This window comes from Protopterus annectens, chromosome 16.part0 (genome assembly GCF_019279795.1).
Source record: "Protopterus annectens isolate FY-2018-M chromosome 16.part0, PAN1.0, whole genome shotgun sequence".
NCBI classification, from domain to species: domain Eukaryota; kingdom Metazoa; phylum Chordata; order Ceratodontiformes; family Protopteridae; genus Protopterus; species Protopterus annectens.
Window position 1 is genome coordinate 415,704,741 of NC_056750.1, and position 12,962 is coordinate 415,717,702.

The window sequence follows — 12,962 nt, forward strand, 5'->3', positions numbered from 1 at the left end:
CAATAGCTTGTAAGCAGTTGTCACTGAAGGTGTGTGTACTCTCAACAGCCACAAGATAAACATTCACAGTTTCAGTTTCACAACAGTTTTATTTCCTTTTGTTAGTTTAGTCAATGAAAGTAAGAAACGATGTTAGCAGTGGATTATAGGAAGCTGACAAATAACTACTTGGTCAAGATGTGCGCAGTCAAAGGACTGGTGCATGCCAACCTGACTAAAGAGGACAGGATTTCAGCCTTTACTGAAGCTGCAGTGTGGACCAGTGGCCAGGATAACAACCAGTCTGGTGATGGAGATGTGCAGCATCTGAAAACTGGACAGTTCACCTTTTCCTCAGAGGACTTAAAACTCCATCTGGAGTTGAAGACAATTGAATTGGCAGCCAAATGTTTGGAGACCAAAGAAACACTGCAGCATTTGGAATTAGAATCAGATAACAGCAGCATTTGGAGACTGAAGAAAAGGAGAAGCAGCTTCAACACAAGTGGGAGATATTGACTCTTCATTAGAGTCATGGAGATAATGGGGAAGGGAATAACTGGACCCCAGAAGCAATAAATTTCAGCAAGTTTCCTCCACAATTTGCAGACAGGAGTTACTTTGATTGTTTTATTCATATACTTGAATGAGTACGTAAACGGTATAATGTTGATCAAGAGCTCTGGGTACAGTTCCTGATCCCCTTACTCCATGATAAAGCTGTAACTGCTGTTTCTAAACTGTCTACTAATTTATGAAAAAGTAAAACAATGTTTATTGAGCTGTTATAAGTTAACACCTGAAGCTTACAGAAAAAATGTTTCGTAAGCATAGATGCAAGGCACATAAAAGTGTACGTGATTATATTGCTGAGTTAAACACTTACTTTCATAGGTGGGTGAGTGGGTGATAGATCACTTGTGAAAGGCTGGCAGACCTTTTGGTGAGGGAACAAGCCCTTAACACTTTGCCTCAGGACACGAGAATCTGGTTGGCAGACCGAGAATGCAATTCTGCAGATGAGGTGGGAAGAAAAGGGGATCTCTACTTAGCAAGCAGGGCATCACTACATAAGAAAGGGATACCCAGTGCTGTACATGACCAGGATCAATGGTTAGATGTTTTAAAGGTTACCAGAGGGGCCATGTAGCATACAAATGTCCACTAAAGCAAGACAGGGAACAAAAGTTGAGGCAGGTAGCAAGTGGGAATAACAGCATGCCAGTGTTAAGTTGTCTGGAAACAGAAGTACCAAACTATCACCGGAGTTTGTATCCTATCTTAGTGGATTGAAGACAGGCCATGGCTAAGACAGAGAGAGAGCCTCTGAAACAACTACTGTGAAGCCTGTAGTGGCTAAAAAGAGCAATACTTGCTTGGGCAGCCCACACCAGTCACAGATTTAGGAGGGACCCCATTCCAAATACCTTTGGTCAGGGTTCACCTTGACTGGGAGGGTGGAAAAAGGAACAAGCAGGTAGGTGCTTTTGTGGATATCCCTGCAGATGTCTTAATAGGGGATAATTTTGATAATGCAGTACCTTGTGTTCATGCAGTTACACGCAGTCAGGCTTGGAGTTAGGCAAGTAAGGCTGGTAGCCTTGGGGGTACTCAGACAGACCACATGCCTGATGATGAGGCTGGTGATGTGGTTATTTCAGGGAGGGAGCTACCTTGTAGCAGTGAACCTGAAAGTGAACCACAGCTGCTGGTAGGTACTGATATGCCCTTGGTCAAGGTGACTGCAAGGACAGAGGTGAGTGGAAGCACCCAGGTTGTCAGTGAGGCACCACTGTCAGAAGACACTAGGCTTCCTGTGGAAGGGGAACTAGGAGGAGTTACAAAGCTAGAGTTGAGACAGACTCAACTTTCAGGTCCTACTTTATGAGGCCTGAGGGAGGTAGCTAAAGAGGCACCTGATGCTCAAGGAAAATGGGAGTCTGTATACTGGAACAAAGGGTTACTGTACAGACAGTGAACCCCTGAGGGAGGGCTAGAGAGTGAGGTAATACAGCAGGTAGTAGTGCCCAAAGTCTACCATCTGGCACTTCTACCCATAGCTCATGACACTCCTTTTACAAGTCATATGGGTATAAAGCATACCAAAAGTCACATTATACAGAATTTCTATTGGCCTGGGATGGCAAGGGTTGTAACAGGGTACTGTAGGACCTGTGAGCAGTGTCAAAAGGTAAGCAAGGCAGGAAGCAAGGCCAAAGCTATGTTGATGCTTTTGCCTGTGATTGAGGAGCTGTTTCAAAGGGTGGCTATGGATATTGTGGGGCCTCTGAGTACCTCAAGTTCCACAGGGAAGAAGTATATCCTGGTGGTACTACTAGGGAACACTACTAAGCCATTGTACATAATCACTTTGTTTTATATTTTCTAATGTTATCCAACTTCTCATGTAATCTATGTAAGTTTGTCTATTTGGAGCTTTTCTCCCCGGGCCTCCGCTGAAAATGAACATGTATCCAGTCGGACTATCCCGGTAAACAAATGTAAAATAAATAAATAAATAAAAAATAGTAGATTATGCTACCAGATACCCTGAGGCAGTGGCTCTGTCCTTCATAGAGGCAAAGAAGGTGGAAAATGCTTTGTTAAAAGATTTTCAGCTGGGTATTCCCAAAAGAAATACTGACTGATAATGGTTCCAATTTTACATCAGACCTGCTACCATCCCCAGACTAATGGTTTTGTGGAGAGGTTAAACTCTACACTAAAGACCATGCTACAGGGTATTTGCAGACCAGTTTAGGAGAGAATGGGACAAACATTTGCTCCATCTACTGTTTGAATACAGAGAGGTACCACAGGAATCCACAGTTTTTTTACCCTATGAGTTTCTTTATGGGCATAGGGTAAGCAGGCCTTCATATTTGATTTGTCATCAGTGGGAGGGTGAGTGTGAATCCCACAAGAAGTCTGCTGTGGCATATGTCTTAAACCTCAAGACAAGGCTTAGGGAGCTCATGGGCTTGGCACAGGAGAACCTGGCAGTAGCCCAACAGCAGAAAAGGTCTTATATGACAGGAACGCTGGAGCACGAGAGTATGTTGTGGGACAGCAGATTATGGTGCTCCTTCCTGTCAGACACAATAAGCTGCAGGCAGCTTGGGAGGGACCCTTCAAAATAGTAAGGAAGGCCAGTGACATTAATTATACGATAAACCTGCTTGGCAGAAGGCAGGGGCACAAACTGTACTATGTAACATAATGACGCCTCAGCATGTCAGGGAGGTCCCAGGCAGACTGAAAAGGGCAGGGTTGACCATTAAGCCCAGTAAGTGTCAGGTGGGTATGACAGAGGTCTACTACCTAGAACACAGGATTTGGGATTGGTAAGATTAGGTCAGAACCTACTAAGGTGAAAGCTATTCAGACATGGACTGCCCCTGTTAACAAAAAGCTAGTGAGAGCATTCTTGGGGAAAGCGAGGTACTACAGAAAGTTTGTTCCCAATTATAGTACAATAGCTGCTCATCTCACAGACCTGACAAGGAAAAAACAAGCCAGATAAAATACTGTAGACACCAGTCTGCCATCAGCCATTCCAAAAGCTCAAAGGGAGTTTGAGAGGACCCCTTGCATTAGCCAGTCCAGAATACAGCAATGCCAATACAGATGGATGCTCAAGGCAGGGTATAGGTTAATGTGTTCACAGACAGGCCAGTTTCTCTCAAGCAAAATTTTCAAGGGTCACTTGAAAAACTAGCTTGAGTCTTCAAAGAGTGTGGGAGAGATGTGATGTTGTGAGGTATTGCCAGCTGTACCAGGAGATGCAAGACAGTGCATGTGTTGCATATGCCAGCATGGCTGGCTGAAGTTTTGTAAATAATATGTCACTTGACTATCATATTGATTTGTACAGATGCTTATATAAAAAATGTATGTGTAACAGTTGCTTATGTTAAAAATGCTGCAACAGGATCTTGGGTCTATATTAAAATCGCGAAGAGGCGTTACATCGAACCCACTAAACTGCAAATGGTCAAAACAGTGATTTATTTTCCTGGGAAAGAAATTGCTAGTACCAAACACACACACATACACACACACTATTTAAAACATAACTAAGTGGGGGTCTTCATCCCCCCCCACACCCACCTAACTAAATATACCAACTCCAAGATCACACTACAGTGGGGTAAAGGGCAATGCTACGGTTCAGGCCAAGTGACTTTTTCCCCTGGGAAAAAAAATCACTGGCCTGAGCCTTTGCTATTTTCAGACTTAGCTCTTTATGTGTCACTACAGATGCGTTCGATGTAACGCCTCTTTGCGATTTTAACAAAGACCCCACGATCTTAACAGAGTTCTGAATGTATACTGTGACAGAGTCAGGTGACTAGATGTGATGTCATTCTATAACCAGCCGAAGGAGGAACTCTAGCAGCAGCATTTTGTTTTTATTTTTCTTTGCAATTTGATATAAAAGACCTCTGTCAGTTATCACAGTTCAGTTGTTAGTTGTACAGTGCAGTCAGTGTGTAGTATCTCATCTTGACTTGTGAAAGAGAGCATCACAGCGGTACATCTTGACTTGGGATACTAAGTAAGTTAAGTAGGACCAGTTTCTCTTTAGTCCAGTTAGGAATAATACAGTGAGATTTGTTTAGTATTATTTTCTTTTTTCTGCATCTGTGAGATTCTATCCAACTGTGTTATTTTTACATTTCCTGTTACTAAAAACTCTGATGTTTACTGTAACCAAATAAGTACTCTCCTGTTTTCTATTTTATTATACATTACTAAATATTTTATACCTTTTCATTGTGGCTGGTGTTTTAGTGAATACTTTAAACAACTTCAGAGTACTTGTGCTTATTTTAGTGACACTATGGCCACTCAACTAAGCCTTACTGCTTCAGTAACACTCTACCATTTATATCACTGTTAATTTGACACAGTATACTTGGTTACCCTTTGTCAGAGCCTTAGAGTATTTGACTGGTGGCAGCAATTCACTTTGTAATCTGGAGAGGGAAGACACAGCTGGTTAACCTGTGTCAGCCTTTTCCAGGGGTGTGTTTGTGTGTGTGTGTGTGTGTGTGTGTGTGTGTGTGTGTGTGTGTGTAAAATCAGATATTCAAGTGTGTGTGTGTCAGATACTTGGAACTGGGACACAGTGCTCCAAATGAGTCTTGTTTGGGATCTGAAGAGACAGAGTCCAGCCCAGTACAGCATGCTCCCTGTGTGCTCTAGAGGGAAACTGTGCTTGATGCAGACAGCTGCAGTTGAAATACTGCATAAAATCAATTCATGTTCTTAGTGACCGCCTCTCACTGGTGTCAGTGGTGAGGATTGGGGCTCTTTGATTACTGCCTCGGGGTAAAGACGAGTATACAAGTAAGTATTTTTTATACCCCAAGCAGACTTCAGATAATTTTTCCTTGGGTAGATAGCAAATGTTGAGGTATGACAGAAAAGAGAGTGGTAAATGGGAACATGTTTATGGGGAATGTAACTAGTTAGCAGATTAGAAAAAAAAATCACTACACAGTAATTTGTCAGAAATGTAGATGAAGCAAATGTGATACAAGATCTGAATCATCCAGACAGAGTAAAGACTTAATTAGTTTAATGCTACTGGCTGCTAGAAAAAGCAATTACTTGAAAATGGAAACCAAAATCTAAACCAACAACTGAATTACTGACATTTGTAAAGGAGATAAAAGAATTGGTGGTGGGATCTTTAGAAAAGGGAAAGAGCAAATTACATAGAAATAAATGGAATTTGTGAGAACAGCACATACAGAATAATGCTTAGTAGTAGTGAAGCTTAAAGGAATATAGGAATTGAGCTATTTACGAAGTTTTGTAATGAATCATAATTGTTAATAAGAAAATGTGTATAATGCATGAAAATAATGAAAAACGTTACTATGGTTTGTTTTTGTTTTACTAATGTATGTGCTTCAGAGCTGACCAGCAAAGATATTCTTGTAATTGGAGATTCAATTATTAGAGGAAGTGATACTTATATTTGCAGAGAAGATAATGAACATTGAATAGAGTTATGCTTGCCAAGAGCAAAAACAGAAGATGTGAGACAAGCATTGGAACACCTTAATGTAAGGAAAAATTGACTAGTTTTTATTCATGTTGGTATAAATTATGTCATCTCTGTAAGGATTCTCTGACTGTTAGTAGGGAACTGACAGCCCTCTTAGATACTTGTACTGGTGTTAGGACGTATTTTTCACAAATCACCTATAGAAAGGATAGTCAAGTCACTGTGAATGAAAGGATTTTTTGGGTAAATACCTACATGGACAAAATGTCCTGTTTTAAAAAAATGGAAATGTGTACAGAATCCAAGCCTAGTTTTTGGGCACACATGTTCAGACAGGATGGCGTACATTTGTCAAGATCAGGGAAGAGAATTTTTGAAGCAAATATTTTGCAGTACTTGACAAACACTAGGTAGGATTTTTGTCAGGTAGAAAATTTAACAGTTCACAGATAGCAACATTTGATGCATCTCTGATGGTTGTTAATGGTAGGAGTATTAATAATAAAGTTTTTTTATTGGAAAATTTGCTATGTTCCCACAAGATTGATTCCGTTATTGTTTGTGAAACATGGTTAAAGAACAGTGACTGGAAACCAGCTCTGCCAGGGTATAAATGATTTTACTCTAACAGACATTCTAACAAAAAATCAGGTGGAGGTGTTATGCTAGGGATTAAAGATAATTATGAGACCTGTGATTATTACATGTTCAGTGATAACACCAATACTACAGACTGTGTAACTGTGACAATACAAACAACCCTGGAACATATAACAATTGTTGGAGTGTATAGACCACCAAAGTCAAGTGCAGATGACCTAAAGGAATTCATGCATTTCTTGCATGAAACACAGGAGGGAAGAATAAAATTAGCTGGGGACTTAAATTTACCAGAAACAGACTAGAAAAATATTGATTCAACATTAGTAAGGAAATTATTCACAATGTATATTCAACAGCAACAATTTCTTCAGATTGTAAAAATTAAAAACCAGGGGACAGAACATACTACACATTGTTTGTGTTCCTAAAGAAATTACTGTTACTTCAAAAGTCAAGTTTTACCACCATTGATGTGATCATGGGGTTATAAAGGTTAACTTGTTCCTAGATGACTCTGCCAAACTGAAATCTTAACCAATACACAGAAGGTTAATTACAGATTATATGTAATCAAAACGATCACTTTGTAATAAATGAAGTGAGGTGTTCAGTGGAAAAACTGCAGATGGAATGTGGAAAGTTTTGAAAGAGAAATTGTGAGTGCAAAAAATGTTTAACATCAGGATCTAAGCATACACCAAGGGGGATATATTTCCACGACTTGAACCTATGTACAGCAATAAACAGGACATGCTGGAGGGATAGATTCCTGTCCCAGCGACTCCCCTCACTCTAGAATAGAATCCCAATCCATATTCGACAGAGCTCCTCTCTGACCCTCTTCAAGAGAAATCTTGATGAGTGGATGGGTAATCATAAGCTCTACCCTGGGTTCACTTCAGGAGACCTGTTGACAGAGGCCCAGGTTACTAATCTAATGGGGAGGCGAAAACCATCACTCTGTGGCTAGGCTTATAAATGCCTATGGGCAGATAGCCTAGTACTTGCCTATGAACAAGATATCTGATTAAGATGCGACAAAAAAATATAAGAAATGGAAGAGAAGTTGAACTACAACTTTGAAAGCTGAAATAAACAAGCTGGACAAACAGTTTAAGCATAGTGTGAGACAAGATCAAGAAAATTTTAAGAACACTGATATAAAGATATTGAGCATAATAGGAAACATTTTTATAGATACATAAAATGTGGCAGGAGTAAAGACACACAAATTGATAAACTGCAGACTCTAAAATTTATTCTCAGACAAAACAGATTATAGATATATTTATAAAATCTTATGCAAAACAGTTTGGCTCCACAAAAGGGGTAATAAGTCGTCCTAGTGACATCCACTTAACCCCAGATCCTGGAATAAAATTAGATTATATTGAAAAAGAACTGCATAAATTGGATCCAAACAAACCACAGGGAGGATTCGGAATTAGTAACAATGACCTGAGAACACTTCAGCAACAACTTATGGTACCATTATATCTATTATTCACTAGGTCATATAAATATGGGGAGATTCCTCAGGATTGGAGACATGCTCTTATTAAACCTGTCTCCAAGGGAAAAGGGGAGTAGGACAAACCCAGAGTCATACAGACCCTTAAGTCTATATTTCATGTTGTGGAAAAATAATTCAGAAGGTAATACTGGATAAGTTATTGTCAGAACTGGATAGGTTGGGACTTGAAACTATATATCAGCATGCATATGTTGAAAATAGATCTATTACCACCTGTAACATGATGTTATATAACAATATAATAGTAGCTATGAATGAAAAATTGTGCTGTAATGTAATTTATATAGACTTAACTTCAGCATTTGACAGGGTCATATACAAAATACTGATCAATAAATTAGTACAACTAGGTATTGATGTAGTCCTGAGAAGATGGATAGCTGCATGCCTTACAAATAGGACATAGCAAGTATAATAAAGCAACTGAACAGGTGAAATCCTTGGTTACAGTCAGAATGTTCCTCAGGGCTCTGTCCTAGGCCCTTATTTGTTCAGATTGTATCTTTCAGACCTAACTGTTTTCATCTGAGGTGTTCTACTGTCTATATGCAGATGACCTGAAATTGGGTAAACTGATTACATGTGTTACAGATAAGGAATGTCTGCAAAATAACTTGACTAAATTGACCATTTGGGCACAGGAGAATACCATGCTGATAAATACATCAAAAACTAAGCATACAAGATTTGGGAGACATAAATTGAAAGGTGAATATTTAATACAGCACACAGCGATTGAAACTGTAGACCTATTTAAGGACCTGGGTATATGGGTACATTCAGCTATGACTTTTTCTATTCATATCAACCAATTGGTTAATGATAGTTAGTGAACTATAGGTTGTATAAAAAGATTTATAAAGTCTAGGAAATCAAAAATGATGAAGTCATTGTTTGCTAGTTACATTAGACCCAAACTTGAGTATGGAATAACAATATGGAAACCCTTTAAGAAAACAAGCATGAGTAAACTGGAAACAGTACAGCATAAATATACCAACAGCATCCGTGGATGTGAAATTTTAAGTTATTATGAAAGACTAAAATATCTGAACTTGTACAGTGTCTCTTATAGATATCTAAGAGGAGCTCTTATTCAAGAATATAGGGCATTTAGAAACAACTACCTCTGGGAATGTTTGGGGTTATCAAAAAGTACAAGAGAATCATCAGCCAACCTATGCAGACGATTCTATAAGAATGAGAAGTGTACTAACTGGTTCTCTGACAGAGTAGCTGATACGTGGAACAGACTACCAAATTACATTAAAGCAAGTACTAGTTTAGATATTTTTAAGAACGGCCTGGACACTTATTATGGGAACAAGTATTATGGTATATTGGCAAGCTAGAAGAGCTTTTAATGCCTGTGCTTGAAATATTTGTATGCATGTATGTACTGCTATGTCAGTGTTTAATAATGTGAAAATTTAAAAACACTGTTTAAAAAACAGTGATAGCTGGTATGGATAAAATGAAAGCAATGTTTTATACATATGTACTTTGTATCATCTGTTGACCAAATAAGAAGGCCATTCCACAAACCCCTTTCAGCCACTACACAGGCCACAAAAGCACGGGTAAATACAAAAAATATACATATTTAGACAATCTAGTGTATTTGATCAATCAGTATGTTCTTGAGAGATGGGAGGAAACTGTAGCACCTAGAGCAAAATGGCAATGATGTGGTGTAGAAATACAAATTCCACAACGATAGTGACTGGAAGTCAGGATTGAACCACAGACACAGGAGCTTCAAGCAGAGCTCTTACCATTATATGTGCATGCTGTACTGTTTGGAGAGTTAAGAGGGAAGAGAGATATTTAACAGCATTAAGAAGAAAGAATCAACACTGCACAAGAAAATACTACTTCCCACAGAGTATGGTGGGTCCCTGGAACACAATTCTAAAGACAATGGTGCAACTGAATCACTGGACAGGGTTCAAGAACATAAGAACAGGTAAGGGAGCAGCAGAGTCATATGTATAAATACTAGTTACAACACTAGCATAGGCTTTCATTTCTCAGCATCTCTGTATGTATTTATGATCCATATGTGGCACTAAATAATTTAAGAAACAAATCACATTTACTGCTTATTCATTTTTATTTATGGACATTTGTTTACAAGGTTGTCTGACTGGGTGAGTTGCCCTTTTTCAGAGGAGGCCCAGGGAGAAAATCTCAGCAGTAAAATAAAATAATAGAAAATATATGCAACTTTATAAAGTGAAGTGAAATGTTATAAATTATGACAGCATAATTTATAAAGTAATGAATGAAAATGCTTAAAAAGCTAGGTTAAATATTTTTTTTAAAGTGACGACAGTAAGTACACATTTCTTAGTCTGATAATAGTAACAGTGGTTACAATTATTAGGTTCAACCTTTACCAGTATAAACTGAGTATAGAAATTATGCCATAGGGTATGGAAGCTTCATGAAGATACTTCTGTAGCTACTGTACTGTTTGAGTCAGTCAATGAGAAAATGACTGGACATAAGCTCCTCTAAAAGATATATTGCTATAAAGATAGAGAAAACAAACAAAATAACTGCAAAAATAAGACTTTTTAGAAGAAAATGTGCACACATTATACTGTACCACTGGCTATGCAGTTTAACAGTAGTTTTACTAAGCAACATTGTTGTATACAATAACACATCTTAAAAGCACCAATTCTGTTCACCTTATATTCCAATGTCTCCTTTAGCATGTTTTCTTCTTCTAGAGTAAAGTTGAGTAACACAGATAGAACTTTAATCAGCTGAAAAGCCTACAATATAAAAACACAGAATCGAAAACAGGTATCAGCCTAGCAATATGTTGAATAAAACACATAAAAACATTTTTAAATATACAAAAGGAGAAACTGTTTTATACATCCACCAAAATACTACAACTGTAGCAGCCATAGCAATTGACAGGGGTGATTTATTCAGCCAGTCTAAATCTCACTACTACCATCTCATCAGTTATACTGATGCAACTTGCACATTACTGTGTGTATTTCTTTAGACAAAAATCTTTATTAAAACACAGGCATGCTGTAAATAAACTCATGCAGAACCAAATTATCATCTGACAAGCTGAAGGGATATTTTTTCTCTTTTCTTAGCTTTCACTACTTTACTGCTCAGTATTTCACTCAAAAAGAATACATCTTAAATAGAGCTACTTATTAACATGACAATGTAACTATTTGAACGTGGAGATGGAAACCAAAGACACAACAGGCACCAATAATATAAAACTTTTATTGAGCGCTTTTGTCTCTGTATAACAGACTTCATCAGAATGAGTTAAAACACAAGTTGACAAACTTAAGTACACACTCCTGCAACTCTATAGGTTAACAATAACCAACCAAATCCCATCCCCTAGTATTTCATATCCCTAACAGAGAACTTAAAATGTTAGTAGATAAAAACATATACAAAAACATATAATTCTCTGTAAACTGAAGTACAAGAACAACTGCTCTGTCTTTAAATACAATATGCAGATTTAAGCTTTAACAAAGGACATAAAGAAATTTTATCATTCAAGCCAGGAAATTCACTGGCATTGTTTGTAACCTGCCATTTCATTTCTTTAAACTCTAAAAATCATCAGAGGGATCTCCCTGTTGCCCCAAATCTACATGGTCAATGATGCAGAATTTCAATTAATGGGTCAGGTGGTCGTTAATGTGCTTGAAAAGGGCATTCTTGTCATTTTTGTTGTTTATATCATAAATATGTGGATAAATTATTTGTTTAATGGACCTTTTGGTCTTCCCACATAAAATCTGTCACATGATTGACAGAGGGCCATATATACTACTCCTTTTGAATAACAAAAGTACTTTTTCATGGGTTTTATAACACCAAAATGCCTATTTTTTATCTGCTACTGATCAATCATGTATTTACACTGAGGGCACCTCCTACATTTAAAACTGCCACCCTTCCATGATTGTAGGATGGCTCTCTCTAACATTCCCTTAAAAGAAGTCTCTTTCTTATAGACAACTGTGGGTATCTTACCTAACAAGGTACAAACCTCTGAATCAAGGCTTAACACATTCCAATGTTTAATAATAATACTACGGATGTCATAAAAATCAATACTGAAAGGCAACACCAAGGCTCTCTAAAACCCCTCTCCTCATTTAATTGACATGTCTGTCTAATCTGCAATCTAGTACCCAGAAGGGTACTGAATGTCCCTTCTGATCTTTTCTTCTTCACTTCCTCCATAACGTTAACTACAAATTGTTCTGGATATCCTCTTCTAGTCAACATTTCCTGTAATACTACACATTCACTAAAGAACTCCTCCAAATCTGAAATAATTCTGGCCAGTTTGACATGCCAATGTGTTAACATCAAACTTAGTACATGAACACTTTAGTTATCAAAACATTAAAAACTACCTCTTACTACAACAATGCAACTAAAGACATACCAATTTGGTCTTCTGCATTTACATGGGGAACATTGATAAATCATAACACATGCAATTGTTCCTGCACTTATGGAAGCTACTCTTATTTTTAACATCAAGAGAAATTTGTGGAGGAAGCCTTTTTAGATGCTAGCGGAACTCTATGATTCCTGAAAACCCTGAATGAAAATCACTGAGTAGGGTTTACCTGTAAACTGAGGTGAGAGTGGCAAACTCCCCACAGAAAAGTATCCTGTTTAACTTTTTTTCTCAGTTCACAGTGCCATTTTGGCCAATAAGGTACAGCAACATTGTACTTCAACTTTTAAGAATCATTTTCCCCCTTGAACTTCCATGAATATAAACCATAAAAATAACAGAAAATATGTAAG

General features: G+C 37.9%; 1 protein-coding gene across 1 annotated transcript in view; it reads right to left on the minus strand.

Moving 5' to 3' along the window:
* GOLGA1 (golgin A1) overlaps window positions 1–12,962 on the minus strand; it is a 2,378,923-nt gene that overhangs the window by 32,990 nt on the left and 2,332,971 nt on the right. Inside the window, exon 25 of the mRNA XM_044058132.1 lies at window positions 10,832–10,918. Within this exon, the coding sequence (XP_043914067.1) occupies window positions 10,832–10,918 (87 nt within the window). The remainder of the gene's footprint in view (window positions 1–10,831; window positions 10,919–12,962) is intronic.